Source organism: Neodothiora populina (genome assembly GCF_041146345.1).
Source record: "Neodothiora populina strain CPC 39397 chromosome Unknown canker_contig_3, whole genome shotgun sequence".
Taxonomy (NCBI): domain Eukaryota; kingdom Fungi; phylum Ascomycota; class Dothideomycetes; order Dothideales; family Dothioraceae; genus Neodothiora; species Neodothiora populina.
In genome coordinates this window covers 1342777-1358172 of record NW_027191417.1, presented here as the reverse complement: position 1 = coordinate 1358172, position 15396 = coordinate 1342777, and the positions used below count along the sequence as shown (strand labels likewise).

Sequence of the window (15396 nt, the reverse complement as noted above, 5' to 3'; positions counted from 1 at the left end):
TTGCCACGCTTTGATTTACTTGCCTACATCCTTGCTACTGAGAATGGATGCATGAATATGCTGTTCAAAGTACAATTATTCTTCTTGATGATATGAAAGAGGGGGAAGAAGACTTCTGATGAACACAAGACTCTCGGTTCATAGGGGCGTATGCTCCAACGACCTCCACGACACACGTCTCGGCGCCTGCTCCTCGGTGTTCTCGTCACAATCATCGACTTTTCCTGCGCAAAAACATTCTTGATTCCTCCAGCCTCTCAGACCTGTCTTGAGCTTCGCCTTGACTCTGCACTTCCAGCACTGCGTCTTTCCTTTAGCTATGCTGCTCTCTGCTGCTTTTGTCGAGCTGTTCCGAGTACGAGTACGCTTGGCTCGCCTGATGCCACCGCTCAAGTTCCTGACGCCGTTCGAATGGCTCACGACATCTTCATCAGTGAGAGCTGCAGCTTGCAAGTGCGGACACAAACGACCTAGGTATGTCACAGTAGCCGGCACGATTGTAGCCTGTCCACTACTGTCTCGACTGCCGCTGTGACGAAAGACTGCGCGATCCGCGGCTGCTCTGCTGGGACGTCTGTATAAAGGTATGTTCAAGGTGAGTGCTTGGCCTGGCTTGACAGAGGTCAGAGGCTCGCCACGCTCGTGGTTGACGATAGTGTCGAGTCGCTCGCGATCGTGACTGGTCACGGATGCCGAATCAGGCCGATAAATAGGTGTTCCATATAAAGAATATCTCGAATTCGCCTCTCCACGGATCGGTGGTGTACACATGCCGGCGGCTGCATCGTCTTCGGTCTGCTATTCCGAGTCTGAGCTTCCTTGACGAAGGTCGACTTCGCGTGCGTTCTGAAGACAAGTGGTCGGCACGTCAGATCTGCAGAGGTGTGATGTACTGCCGCGCTGTATGTCACCAGCATTGAGGTTGAGTGATGAGTAAGAGATTGCTTCAGGGCTCTCCATAAATCCAACAACGGATGAGGATCGCGGCTTCGGTGCAAAAACAGGCAGCGGTCCTCGGATGTTGCGAAAAGGTTTGGCTCCGTCCCATACTGGTGGAGGCGGAAACTTCTGAATCACGTCAAGCGTATTCACAGTGTCGGATGAAGATGCATGACTTAGAAGCTGAGAGGCTCTCTCTTGAGATATGACGGACGGTACTGGCTTTCGTTTGATCGCCCTTTCAGGTATGGTGACCGTCCTGGGCTGCATGAGCAAAAGATCTTGGAGTAGACTGACCGGTATCGCATTGCCGCTCAAGGAGCTCAGAGCTCGCTGCGCGGAGCTCGCACTGTACGAGCGAACGTGAGCTCGTTCTCGAGGTCGAGGAGTATCGACATGTACTGGGTCTGATGTTGCTGGAGGGGAAGGTGCAGGCTGTCGGCTGATATCACTGGCTGGACCAATTGTGGCTAGGGGTACGTTCTGGAATGGATGTTGTAACAAGTCATCGTGTCCACTTGTGAAATGACCACTTCCGGGAGGGCGCCATGGTCGTAGCACTGGCTGGGATCTATGGCCCAGTCCTCGACGAACAAAACCTACTAGTGCCCGCCGTAGTTGCACTGTCTTGCCGTTGAAAAGCCTTCTTGAAACTTGCCTCAATCTAGATGTTGACCCGGTTGTGGCTTGTTGAGGCGAAATGGGCTCGTCCGGCCACCGACGAATACCGTCAGGTGTTTTGCATCGATACGGAGGATCATACGGTGGCTGCAATGGCCTATGTTGATGCGCTGGTGTGCCAGGCATGCTCGTGAGGCCGGAATCACTTGATTGAATGCCACATTTTACAAGTGGAGGAAGGGGAGTGATGTCGTCTGCACTGGCAGCTTTAGGGCCCCTCACTATGACATCGGTCCCGATGCCCCCTTTCGCAGAGGGAGTGACCTGCGTAGCGCGTATTGTGAAAGCGAGACTTGACGCCTTCGATTTCAGTGTTGCGAGCGACCGCTGTTCGATGATGGTGAACAGGGGCGTCCCATTAGGTCTGTTCACGAAACGAGCTATGTGCGGTGCAGGGACAATCTTGATCACGGCATCTTGCTCCTGTACTGGAGGTATGAGGGTAGTCATGGCAGGGCAAGAGCCTTCCCTTTGCCCACCATTTTCCTTTCCCGCATTGGGAAGTGCATTGTCGTTTGATGATAAGGCGAGTGATGCTTCATATACAGAACTTGCACCGCTACAGGTTATATCGGACTTCAGATTCCATCGAGAAGGAGCACTTTGTAGGTTATGCTGCGTAGGATCGCGCTCGCGCTCCTGCGACCTTGAGACATGTTGCTTAATGCTGCTAAACAAGGATGATTGCTGTGTAGCCCCCAAACGAATCATGATGACAAGGTGGCTACAGCAGTGTATAGGATGCTACCAGAGTTGAACGATGAACGATATTTCTGCCGCGATGATAGAAGCAGTATGGGGTTGTGTATATGTGTATTTCTCGAAAGTGGCAATACACGGAAAGTACGATGGACGTCACAGAACTAACTGCTCGGGTATCAGTCTTTCCTCGCACTGACTGTCTGCCTCAAGGTATAGTGAAAATTATACACTTACCTCATTATAACAATCGCCCTAAGTCTTGCTGCACTGACCTCGCCTACCAAGCACCCACACATCTGGTCAGCGCAATAACGGCAATGCCTCTGAGCAGCGGGACGTCCGCACGTATATCATTCGATCCGTCATAGAAGTTTGGCGAAAATGAAATGATCCGAAAAAGCTCAGGTCGGTTGTATATTTCCACATAAATTGTTGTATCTTTACATTGCACCTTTTAATTTGGATCCTTCTTCCGCCCAAACCAATCCTTAATAAGGTCTTTGAATCCATACTGTGGCTTCACTTCATCATATACTCTGGCTTGTGATCCAACGAAATTCTCCAATCGGCTGACTGGTCTAGTCGTTATGTTTATGGGATTGTTCTTTGGTGCATTGGCTCGATCTGTGACAGGTTAGTCTACGCTCTGAGTACGTTACATTGAAAGGCATAGATGAGTGATCGTACCTTCAATCTCTTTGGCAATCAGTGGTGCCACATCAGCATAGCAGGAATTAAGCTCGCGCTGAAGATCAAAGTATGGTCTCTGTGCTAGCTGCGGACACATGAGATTATAAGACCGAGTAAGGGCATTGAGTTCGTCGATTGCCAGCTTCTGATATGATAGTTCAGTTTGCAGCCAATCCGCGTCTCTGAAGGGAGGGACGGTTGAGGTCCGCGGTTGAGTTTCGACAACGGAGGCTTGAGCTTGGTCAACTATCGGTGTCACAGTGGTATCCTCTTCGCGTTCAGTCCCGATGACCTTGCCGGACTCGTCAATTGCTTGTTCGGTGATCTTGAGCTCCACCGGGGTTTGTGCCCCTGGTGTGGCTTTGTCAGCTGTCAGCTCGCCCGCGAGCGTGATTTGAGAGAGATGGCCACTCTCATCTACAGTATTGATCTTCTCTTTCTTGTTAGATTGAGGATTATGAACCGCTTCGGCAAAGGCATATTCTTCCGCGAGAGCCATTTGTGAAGCAAGGCCTCCTCCTTTGGAAGCGATGGACCTCGCAACATGTCTTCGCCAATCAGCTCGCAAGCGGCCCCTGAATCGCGCTGCAGTCGATACAAGTTCTTGCTGCTTGTCGATCCATGGCGGCACGATGTCCTGGCGTTGTATGATGCCATTGAGTAGGTACTCTGTGGTATTGATGAAAGGACTACTCGCATTGTGATCCCTTTCGATCTTCTTTCCACGAGGCAAGTTCTTAAATTTTCCTCGAGCGATCGCATCCTCAATCCTTTCATTCGCGAGTGACTCGAGGCCTCTGACGGACACTGGGGCGGATCTAGCAGCCGGCGAGAACCTCTCCTTCATCTCCTTGCGGAATTGTTCTCTCTCATCCTCCGGCAGGTCTTTCAGACTTGCATACACTGATGTTTGGTCCCGGGCATTGGCCAGCCTGGTCCCAGTCTTCGGCCCGGCCCTCGAGCGTCCAGTGTCAATCTTGGTCGGTATCCTAATCGGAGGCGCCCTGATGGCTCTTGACGAACCACCACTACCTTTCATGGGCTTTATAGAGTCATCAAGCATACGTAACGCAGCATCCTCGAGGCTCTCCTCTCCATCCCATGCTCTAGCGCCCGCGATATCTCTTGTGCCCTTTCCAGCACTAGAGGGCATATTCACCTGAGCAAACGCACTGGCATACTCACTTTTAAAGCTGGCGTTCTTTATGCGTTCCTCTAATTGGCGCTTCAAATCCTCATCGAAGCCAGACTCTTCCACCATCTTTGCCGCTCGTCGTCCGCTGTTCTCAAGTCCCTCTTCACTCAGCTGCGCAAGGCGTCGAGACATGGCTCCGCCGTTGTCTTCTGCCTGCGAGGATTGCGCACCGCTCGATTCATAAGTCTCGCCATCTCTGACTTTATGCGACTGGGACGCTTCATTCCTGGTGGGGACAGAAGTGGTGAATTGTCGCTCTGCTGCTGCTCGACTTGACCTGCCGCGGATGGAGCGCCGAGCGGCGATCAAGTCGCGTCTGGCTATACAGCGAAGACATGTGAAGGGGATTGCGATCGTCGGTGGCTGCATACAGATTCAGAGGTGGATTGTGCGTTGTGAGGTGGAAAGATGAGATATGTCAATGGTGGCGTTGATCCGAGATACAAAAGTTAAGGTGTTGTGGATGTCCCACTGTATGACGGAGTATTCCTCGGATATAGGAGTGTTATCCCCGTTTGGTACATGTTGTAATATGAAGTACCGTAAGGTTGTGCAGTAATGTAGTACCACGTCCTGCACTATCTGAGGTACTCGTGCATGCCTACCGTACATGCATCACCTACAGTGAGGTACTAGGTTACTGAGACGCCGAGTCTTGCATATTCCAAGTGATGTTCGCTCTTCGATCTGGAGTTCGACATGTCCGTGTTTCTATCGCTAGCTCTAGATCTACCGTTGTAGTCTTCCGGAACACCAATCTAAGTTCTAGTATATCTCATAGTGTACTTTATCCATGATCACACACTCTCTCTTCTTCTCTCAAACCTCTCAATCATAGCTTCGCCTTGAACGCGGCATTCTCATCGCTCAACGGAGCCGCGACCCCATCGCCCGCATCTTTCGGCTTGCCAGGCTTACCACTCTTCTTGGGCGCAGCATGATATCCACCCTTGACGTTATCCGAATTCGTGATACGGCCATCGGCATCCCTCGAGATACCCAACTCGAGCAACTTTGCGAAAGCGGCGGCGAAGTCCTTGTAGAAGAGGTCCTTGTCCTTTGCGTATTTCTTGACCCAGGGCGCAAAGGCCTCGTCGTGGATCAGGGCGAGATCGGTCGGCAGCATCATTATTTCCTCGTCGAGATCTTCGTCGTAGTGCACGAATTGCTTGACGCCGTTGGAGAGGGTTTTCTCTTTCCATTCCCATTCTAGCATTATGCGGAAGTATTGGTTCCTGGTTTCGTCTCCCATTAGATGGGGTTTGCGCTTGTGATGAAGGTGAAGTGAAGAGAGGCCTTTTTTTGCAAAAGGGGAGGAGATTGGTGAGAAAGACTTACGAGAATCTAGTCGGGTTAGGCACCCATGGACCATGAAAACCGGAGCGGTCCATGTGGCCTCTTCCGAGGTTATGTGCACCACTCAGCGCCACGATCTCCTGGTCTGTGAATCCCATACGGTAGAAGATCCAGCGGATGTGGTCTGCGCCCTGAGCGGCATCGGGCAGTCGACCGCGAGGAGGCAACTTGCTGTCGTCGACGTAGTCCGTCCTGCCTGGCTTCCATGGGATCTCAGGGCCACCCATCTCTTTGACTGCTACCACGCCGGCTAACGTCCACAAGTCCGCGTATGTGATCCTGACGGGCCATCAGTCGAGAAACGTTCTCTAGCAACCCCAAGAACCATAAAAGATCAGAAAAATACTCACCATGAATGCTTCGCCTTAACAGTCTCCAAAAACACCCTGGCATGCTGCAACCCAGCATTCGCAGGATCGCCGCCCTCGGCCTCGTATCTCATGCCCGCGCCGTTCGAGCCACCCGTGTCCGTCTCGGCACAATACGTGCCGGCACTGTGCCATGCCAGGCGCAATAGCACGGGTCCTGCGCTGCCGTCGTCGTACTCAGGTTGGTGCAGAAGGGTTTTGATGTCTGCGGCTACCGCTTCGAAGTCCCCTGGTTTGGACATGTTTGTGGGGCAAGGCGGAGGAGGCGGAGGAGATGGAGGAGGAAGGGGGAGGAAGGGGGAGGGCACGTGGAGTGGATGTGGCTCTATATGTTGCCGGGCTTCTAGCCGATGTGTGTTGAGAAAGACTTGTTATCAGATAATCGTCGTAATGATGGAAGATGAAGAACAGAAAAGCAAATCCCGATCAAATCTAGAGGAATGCAAGACACGAATAAAACCACAGGATCGCCACGAGACGAACGATGATGTCGCCTATGGTTATAACCCACATGTGAACGTCTGAGATACCTCGGCATTTCGGCATTCAGAAACAAACAGTCTTTTCTCCATATTGACTTCTTATCTCACTGATAACCTTACTGACAAATATGGGGGTGGGCATTGGATACAAGGCCATTCTCCTTTGGAAATAACAGACATCAAAGCATCATGATAATATTTTATTTTCTAGGACCCCGTTTTATACTTCGTGTCAATGACAGTCCCCTGCAGCCGCGTGCATCGAGGTACTATACCTTAGTATTGTATTTGTACTGTACCTGTACTTTGCGCAGCATAAGGTAACAAGTACCGGAGGCATGGTTCCACAAGGCATGGGAACGCCCCAAATCGGCCACTGCTCCGTCATCCACCCGGATGCTTTAATGCCGAGGTACAACGTCTCCTGACCTCACATCTTGCTTTGGCTGCATACCTCAGTACATTTCACAGCAAGATAAAATATATCACAACACGGCAAAACTCCATGCCCAGTGTACAATAAGGGAAAAAAAAGCTATAAACATGTACAGTTACAAAAATCTCCCTAGAGCACCCCGTGCATCATTTGAGGTATTATTCTCTGGAGTGACGCTGAAAAAAATGCAGATTTACTCGCCCTTGAGCTGCTTCTGCTCGACGCTGAAAGCCTCGGCGAGCAGGTCCTGTTCTTCCTTCAAGTGACTGGCCTTGAGACCGGTTGCAACACTTGCGCTGGGGTTTCTTCCGGCGTACAGGACGTGTCTTCTGTTGTGATGCTCCGTCTCGTTCAATAGAGTCTCGATACGGGGCTGTGTGAAGCTCCAGGCACCGGCGTTCAGGGGCTCCTCCTGGGCCCAGACAATGTGCTTGGCGTTAGAGTACGAGTCGAGGTTCTCCTTGAGCTGTGCCCATGGGAAGGGGTTCAGCTGCTCGACACGAGTAATGGCGGTGTTTGTAATGTTGTTCTGTTGGCGGTACTTGTGCAGAGCAGTGTAGACCTGGCCGGTACAGAGGATGACACGCTCAATCTCCTCCTTGGGCTTGATCTGGAACTCTGCGTCGGTGTGTGCAGTGTCGGGGATGATCCACTGGAAGTGAGAGTCACCGGTGAAGTCCTCGATGCTGGAGCGAGCGAGGGGGTGACGGAGAAGGGACTTCGAGAAGAAGAGGATGAGAGCTAGATCGACGGCTTTAGCAATAGTCTTACGGATAACGTGGCACAATAGACTTACGCTTTCTGAACTGTCTGTTCATTTGTCTGCGGAGAAGATGGAAGGTGTTTGCGGGAGTTGTGCAGTATGCGATCTGCATGTTGCAGTCTTGGTGCTGGCGATCAAGCTTGTCGGCAGCAGGGAAGACACGGGGATCCTAAATTTCAATGTCAACTTGTGATCACTATATCCCATGCGATGACAGCATACCTCGTTGGAAAGCAACAAGAATCTCTCCATTCTGCCCGAGGAGTGCTCCGGTCCTTGTCCATCATAACCGTGGGGCAAGCTCATGACGAGACCAGATCTCTGGAGCCACTTGACTTCACCGGAGGCGATGAACTGATCGATAATGCATTGAGCGTTGTTGGCAAAGTCACCGAATTGGGCCTCCCACATGACAAGAGCGGATGGGGAGGAGAGGGAGTAACCGTACTCGAAGCCGAGGGCACCGTACTCGCTCAAACTGGAGTTAGCAATGACGAAGCTACCCTGGTCCTTGCTCAGGTCCTTGAGGGGAGTGTAGGTATCCTCACTCTCCTGGTCGTGCAAGACGGCGTGACGCTGAGAGAAGGTACCACGCTCAACATCTTGTCCAGCAACTCTGACGTGGTGACCCTCGAGACACAAACTTCCGAAGGCAAGTGCCTCACCAGTGCTCATGTCAATGTTCTTGCCCTCCTGAACAGTCTTGGTGCGGTTGTTCAAGATACGCTTGAGGTTGCGGTGCACGTTGAAGCCATCTGGGGGAGTTCCGATCTTGTCACCGATCTTGCGGAGGACATCGAGCTCGACGGCGGTAGGAAGATGGGGAAGAACCTCGGTCGCAAGCTCCTTGGGACTCTTAAATCCGTTCCAGGCGCTGGTGAGCCACTCCTTGGCGGTAGGCTGGTAGTCCTTGCTGCGAGCGAAGGACTCCTCGAGCATACCCCAGACCCACTTCTTGTGCTCATCGATGTCGTCCTTGGTGAAGGTCTTGTCCTCGATCAGCTGGTTGGCGTACTTGTCGATGACGGGCTTCTGCTCGGCAATGCGCTTGTACATCAGAGGCTGGGTGAAAGAAGGCTGATCGGTCTCGTTGTGTCCCTGCTTGCGGTAGCAGACAATGTCGATGACGACATCCTTCTTGAACTCGGCACGCCAGTCGGCAGCAAGCTGGCAGACGAAGTTGACGGCCTCGACATCATCACCGTTGACGTGGAAGACGGGAGCGTCGATGGCCTTGGCGATATCGGAACAGTAAGGGGTGGAACGAGCGAAACGAGGGTCGGTAGTGAAACCGATCTGGTTGTTCACAACAATGTGGATGGTGCCGCCGGTCTGGTAGGCGGGGAGAGCGTAGAAACCCATGGTCTCGTAAACGATACCCTGGGCCGCGAAAGCAGCGTCACCGTGGAGGAGAACACCCATGGCGCTCTTGGCCTCCTTCTCGTCTCCGTTGTAGTGCAGGATGGCCCTGGTCTTTCCGAGAACGACGGGGTCCTCGGCCTCCAAGTGAGAGGGGTTGGCGACGAGAGAAAGCTGGACACGCTTGCCAGATGGAGTGGGGCGCTCGAAGTTCATACCGAGATGGTACTTGACATCACCGGATCCCTCGTCAGAGGGCTCGGCAGAGCCACCGAACTCGCTGAAGATGGACTCGTTGGGCTTGCGGACGACGTTGGAAAGAACGTTGAGACGACCACGGTGAGGCATACCGATGACGATGTCCTTGACACCGTAGTCGACGCTGCGGTCGATGAGGGCCTTCATACCGGGGATCAGAGTCTCACCACCCTCGAGACCGAAACGCTTGTCGTTGGGGTACTTGGTGGCGAGGAAGCTCTCGAAGCTGGAACTCCAGATGAGACGGTCGAGGATCCTGCGCTTCTCGTCGACCGAGTACTTGTAAGGGGTGGGGATCTCGATGCGCTGACGGAGCCAGTCGCATTGGGTCCTGTCGGGAATGTGGATGTATTCGACACCGTAGCTGCCGCAGTAGAGCCTCTCGCATGCGGCAATGATGTCCTTGAGCTTCATCTTGTCCTTGCCTTCGGTCTTGAAGCGGGGGAGAATACCAGGGCCGAGAGAGAACTCCTGCTCCATATCGGCCTCAGAGAAGTTGTAGGTCTCAAGGTTGAGCTCAGGAGGGTGGCTGTAGCCGAAAGTGTCGGCCTCTTGGCGGATACCGAGGGGGTCGATCTTGGCCTTGTGGTGACCGCGGGACTGATAGGCACGGACGAGCAGCTGTACCTTCAAGTGGTTGGTGACATCTGAACCCTCACCAATGGCCATGGCAGCTCCGGGAGAGAAACCAGCAGCACCGCCTTGAGGTGCGGGAACGATGGTGGGAGGAGGCTGGAAAGCTTGAGACATGGGCATGGATCCAGATTCCATGTTCTTGAAGTACACGCGCCATGATACGTGGACGGACTCGGGATCGCGCTTCCATTCCGAGTACATTTCATCGATGTAGTTTGCAGTGTTGCCGGAGAGGAAAGAATCGCTGGGATCCTAGAAGGGAAGGAGCGGCGTCAGAGGAGAAACGGAGCAGATAGTCTGAGAACATGCAGCAAAAAACACTGTTACATGCATCATCTCGCAAGTGACAGAAATGGAATACCACTCACCACACCCTTATTGGTGTCCTCGGCAGCAACAGCATAGCTGCGGCGGACAGCCTTCTGGCTCACGAGGGCAAGGTGTCTCCTCCTTGAGGAGAGAGCAGAGGTGCGGCTCTCTCCAATGGCTGTGGAGAAAGCTGCTCTCTGCGAGGCGGCGGCATTGCCAGCCAACCGCCTACCGCATTGTTTTAACGACGCACTCAGCATTGTGTATGCTCGCCAACTAGAAAAATACTAATTAAAGGCGAAGACAGGCTTCATGGATCAAGGAAGAAGCTCGAACAGAAGAATACAAGAACAAGGTAGAAAGGTTTCGCAAATTAGAATTAGGACGCGAGAAAGGGTAAGTGCCACAAGACTTGACCTGCTGCCAACGTCAGGACGGGAAGTTGCGGAGTGTGTTTGCTGTTTGCATCCCATATGATTGGCCGCAGCCCGATCCGCCTCACCTCGGGTTTTGTGTCTGCCGTACCGTTAGGGAGACGACTGCGAACAGACAGCAGTGACACGCAGCAGTAAGGTAAGGTAAGCACAGCACTTGCCGCATCTTGCACTTCGGATACCCGTGCGGCTTTGACTACCTACATTATATCCTTGAGCCGAACATGTCTTCTGTGCTGGTGACTGATTGATTGATTGACTATTCTCGTGTCCCCCGACCCCTTTTGCTTCGTCTGTCTAATTTGGGACAAGACCACTTTATCTGTAGCTTCTCTTTCTGTTGCTTCGCGGCTTCACTATGGACTCTCCACAAACTGAATAAGGCAAGTGCTGTAAGAGCTGTTGAAGTAAGGCATTTGCTGTGAGGTAAGGTAAGGCGATGACGGCATAGCAGACTCACACCTCCGACGCCTAAACGTGCATGAAATCAAATGTATTATTGTTCGTTGTTGATTGACTGCTGCGTCCAGCATGGTCAACTTGGTCCAAACAAAAAATATACAAGAAGAAAATCGGCATTAACATAATTTGAGATTGTAGTGAATCTGGGTCGAACTTACATAATTATTCTCATTTGATTCATGGGCGCGCCTGCCCTAAACACCTGCCTCGTATCAAAATGTCAACTGCTGCGGTGACCACCTACAAGAAGAAGACCGGCAGCCTAGCAGTAGACAGCAACTCGACTGATCTAACGTGGACGCCATCTGAGCCGCCCAATGCCTCGCCTACTGTCACTATAGCTGTCAAGGACATCACCAATCTGCAGCAAACTCCTGCCACTATTCCAAGAGTCGCCCTCAAAGTCCTCGTCCAGCCTCCAGGCGCACCGGCTCCCAAAGACCATGTCTTCTTCTTCACATCTACCACAGCCGCCCGGCCGGACCAAGAAGCCATAACAGACAACCTACGCAATGCGATAGCCGCTCTGAAGAACCCCACACCTTCTCGTCCGACTCCTGTGCCCCCCCGGACAGAGAAAGCAAATGCTGACGGCCAACCTGCGGCTCTGGCAATCGCGCATGCCGTCTCTGCCGCTGTCACAAAATCTGCCGATGGCTGGTACGACGATGCGCGATTGAAATCAGACATAGAATTACAGAGGTCCCTACTGGACGCAAATCCTGTCTTACGGCAGCGCTTCAACGAGAGTCTCCGGGACAAACCAGAATCCATTAGCATCACTCAGTTCTCCACACAGTTCTGGGCGACTCGACTACATCTGCTTCGTGCTCATGCTATCGAAAAGGCGCAGAGCCAAGGCGACTACAATGTCCTGCCAGAAATCAAGTTCAAGAGAGTTGCTGCAGAAAAGGAGGGCGAGCCGGACAAGTTGATGCTCAACCTTGCGAAAGAGCAGGTCAAGCTCATCTTCAGACAGTATCCTATCGTGCGAGAGGCGTACAACGCGAATGTGCCGCAAATCGATCAGAATGCATTCTGGTCGCGCTTCTTCATGAGCAGATTACTGAAAAAGCTGAAAGGAGAGAAAATCACCGATGCCGATGCCGCGGATCCAGTCTTTGACAGGTATCTGTCCTACCGAGAAAAGGGCCCGGCCAACATGGGTCACGTCCCTAATTTCATAGACCTGGAAGGCAACGAGCAAGATCACAGTCAACGGAGAGGCAACAGGCCTGATGAGACGATGCGACCGGGTTCTTTCGACAAAGTCCCTATCCTACGAGTCCTGAACAATCTCTCCGAGAAGATTATGGCGCAAGTCGCCCCCGCTGACGGCGAAGCCCACGGTCCTATCGGAATGGATGAAGAAACGCATAACGAATTGCAGTTGCGAGACTTGCAAGGACAAGCCGACGACAACCGCGTGACGCTGAACATCAAGGACCAGCAGCGCTTGTTGGCAGGCGAGCGAGTGGACAAATTGTCCACTGAAGCCGCTTTATATGAGAGACAATCTCCTGACGACGTGCTCACATTATTGCAAAAAGACTTGCAGCCCCATAGTCCCGCAAGTTTTGGTATTGGAAACCTCAGTCTTGACAGAGCGATCGGAGTGCAGGAGGATGATGACGACTCTGATGATGAAGCAGACGACAAAGCCAATGGTGCAGGTAGAGAAGGGCAATCCTATAAGATCGGTAGCACAATCGCGCTTGCAGAGGCTTCGCAAGATATTCTTTCGTCTATCGTGGCTCGACGCGCTGCAGCAGCTAGCGATCCATCCTCTACGCTTGACCTTTCTCATACTACCTTTGACACGGTGACGATGACGCACAACACAACGATCGAGTTCTTACACTATTTCTGGACGCTTTTCATCTCAGGAGATGGATCACGAAGTAACGAGCTCGCCAAGCTTGTCGAGACATTGGAAAACTCAGTAGACCGACTTCACGCAGCAGGCAAAGCCGCAGAAGACGAGAAGATACGTAGGACTGAGCATCTCAAGAAACAGATGCAGACACTGAACGAGAGGTCGAACAAGAGGCGCAGACTCGAACTTGACCTGTCGAGCATTGGTGGAGGCAGGAGGGTTGTTGAAGAGATGACGGCGCCGACGCTGAAGGCTCTGGCCACCGCGACGGCGCAATACCGCAAGACGTTCGAAGAGCAAAGCGCTTTGGCAGGATAGATACCCACAGCGGCTCGGTTAGCTTGAATTGAATATATATGTATGCCTTTACGTATCAATTATGAATAAGATATAATTTGTACCATCCACTTGAAGAGCACTTGTGATACACTATCGAAGTACAGTGAATGGTAATGGTAATGCCGCCGTTTTCCCGCACAAGCGCTGCAGCAGCAAAAGCAGCAAAAGCAGCAGGAGCAGTCCTGCCCCCCACGTCGCCAGAGGCTGTACCAACCGCGCCAAGGCTGGCTTTGGAACACAATCTGCCGCACACTGGTCAAAATTGCGTGGAGACAAATCCAATCCTCTTTTTCTTTCCTTCAGCCCCGCGACACCTATCGACAGGCCAACCGTCAAGATGCCTTTCGTGAGTATCATCATCATCGTCCCCTTCTTTCCAGCATGAGAGTTGTAGACACAGACAATCGCGCTCTGCGCTTGATGAGAGTCTCTGCAAGATGCTTCGGAAATGTTTTCTGAAGCGACAATTGCTGACTCGTGGATGAAATTATAGACCAAGCTGGTCAAGAACTCCGCGTACTTCTCGTAAGTGACACTGTTGCAATTTTGATCGAGAAAATGAGGAACAGAAAACTGACTTATCCTTCAGGCGCTACCAAGTCAAGTACAAGCGCAGAAGATCCGGAAAGACCGACTACTACGCTCGTAAGCGCCTCATCACCCAGGCCAAGAACAAGTACAACGCACCAAAGTACAGACTGGTCGTCCGCTTCACCAACCGCGACATTGTCTGCCAGATCGTCACCTCTGAGATCACCGGCGACAAGGTTTTCGCCGCTGCCTACGCCCACGAGCTCAAGGCTTACGGCATCACCCACGGTCTTACCAACTGGGCTGCCGCTTACTCCACCGGTCTTCTCCTTGCCCGCCGTGCTCTCAAGAAGCTCAACCTCGACGAGGCCTTCACTGGTGTCGAGGAGGCTGACGGTGAGTTCCAGCTCACCGAGGAGGCTGAGGTCGACGGCGAGACCCGCCGCCCCTTCAAGTGCTTCCTCGATGTCGGTCTTACCCGTACCTCGACTGGTGCCCGTGTCTTCGGTGCCATGAAGGGTGCTTCTGACGGTGGTCTCTACATCCCCCACTCCGAGAAGCGTTTCCCCGGTTACGACATTGAGTCCAAGGAGCTCGATGCCGAGACCCTCCGCAAGTACATCTTCGGTGGCCACGTCGCCGAGTACATGGAGACCCTCGCCGATGACGATGAGGAGCGTTACAAGTCCCAGTTCCAGGGCTACATCGATGAGGAGATCGAGGCCGACGGTCTTGAGGAGCTCTACCAGGAGGCCCACAAGGCCATCCGCGAGGACCCCTTCAAGAAGGAGGAGTCTGACTCCCCCAAGAAGACCAAGGAGGAGTGGAAGGCCGAGAGCAAGAAGTTCAGACAGGTCAAGCTCACCAAGGCCGAGCGCGAGGAGAAGGTCCAGAAGAAGATCCAGGCCCTTGCTGCTTAAGCGCTTTGTCGTTTACCAACACCTTTCATGACAATCACAAAAGTTGCTTCAGACGGACGATGGGGTTGATGGTGACATGCGGCGTTAACGGCCTTGCTTTGGGAGGGAAACATTGGGTCAAGTGCTACGGCATTTGCTGGTCTTTTTACTACATGTTAATTGAAAACTTCGACAAAGCAAGGTCATTACCATCATTTCCTATTGCTTCTGCTAGCGTGTCTGTTGTGGGCTCCGTGAGACCGCGCTTCGTCTTCCCTTTGCATGTTACCAGTGTCGACGAGACGCATGTGATATGTCCGACTTAGCCTGGCCGTGTCGTATATGTACGCAACAATGCAACGAAATCCAGTGCCCTATAATAGGCAGTGTGCTTCGCTCCTTGTGTGCCAATAATGTTTCTTACCCACGCAAACCCCGAGTCCGACAACGCTCGATCTGGAACAGGTCAGGTCTCCGGCGGCGTTCGTTAGCAAGAACTGTGAGGTCAACAGCGTGATAGCTTCCGGCCTTTTGTGGTCATACCGCCTCTTCTGCCCACAAGCTTTTGCGACACATGTGTAGATGACGATCATCATGCAGAGGTCAGGAAGAATGTCTAGTGAAGCAGCAAGTGCGCACACTAGTATCGCAATCAAGCTCATCGCGCTCACCCATCGGAGT

General features: G+C 52.5%; 5 protein-coding genes across 5 annotated transcripts; 2 read left to right on the top strand and 3 right to left on the bottom strand.

The window, feature by feature from the left end:
- Window positions 1-2776: 2776 nt before the first annotated feature.
- AAFC00_004861 (uncharacterized protein) lies at window positions 2777-4339 on the bottom strand (the record flags this gene model as incomplete). Its single annotated transcript, XM_069344564.1, has 2 exons — window positions 2777-2946; window positions 3010-4339. The coding sequence occupies 2 exons, from the start codon at window positions 4337-4339 to the stop codon at window positions 2777-2779; spliced, it is 1500 nt and encodes a 499-aa protein (XP_069196992.1).
- A 700-nt stretch (window positions 4340-5039) lies between these two features.
- AAFC00_004860 (uncharacterized protein) lies at window positions 5040-6173 on the bottom strand (the record flags this gene model as incomplete). The annotated part of the gene is made up of 3 exons (XM_069344563.1): window positions 5040-5442; window positions 5546-5842; window positions 5914-6173. The coding sequence occupies 3 exons, from the start codon at window positions 6171-6173 to the stop codon at window positions 5040-5042; spliced, it is 960 nt and encodes a 319-aa protein (XP_069196991.1).
- Window positions 6174-7042: 869 nt separating this feature from the next.
- Window positions 7043-10434, bottom strand: AAFC00_004859 (uncharacterized protein; the record flags this gene model as incomplete). The annotated part of the gene is made up of 4 exons (XM_069344562.1): window positions 7043-7590; window positions 7646-7781; window positions 7835-10117; window positions 10234-10434. 4 exons carry the CDS (start codon window positions 10432-10434, stop codon window positions 7043-7045), a joined length of 3168 nt encoding a protein of 1055 aa, XP_069196990.1.
- An 853-nt stretch (window positions 10435-11287) lies between these two features.
- AAFC00_004858 (uncharacterized protein) lies at window positions 11288-13264 on the top strand (the record flags this gene model as incomplete). Its single annotated transcript, XM_069344561.1, has 1 exon — window positions 11288-13264. One exon carries the CDS (start codon window positions 11288-11290, stop codon window positions 13262-13264), a length of 1977 nt encoding a protein of 658 aa, XP_069196989.1.
- Window positions 13265-13622: 358 nt separating this feature from the next.
- Window positions 13623-14736, top strand: AAFC00_004857 (60S ribosomal protein uL18; the record flags this gene model as incomplete). Its single annotated transcript, XM_069344560.1, has 3 exons — window positions 13623-13631; window positions 13779-13810; window positions 13875-14736. The coding sequence occupies 3 exons, from the start codon at window positions 13623-13625 to the stop codon at window positions 14734-14736; spliced, it is 903 nt and encodes a 300-aa protein (XP_069196988.1).
- Between the last annotated feature and the right edge of the window lie 660 nt (window positions 14737-15396).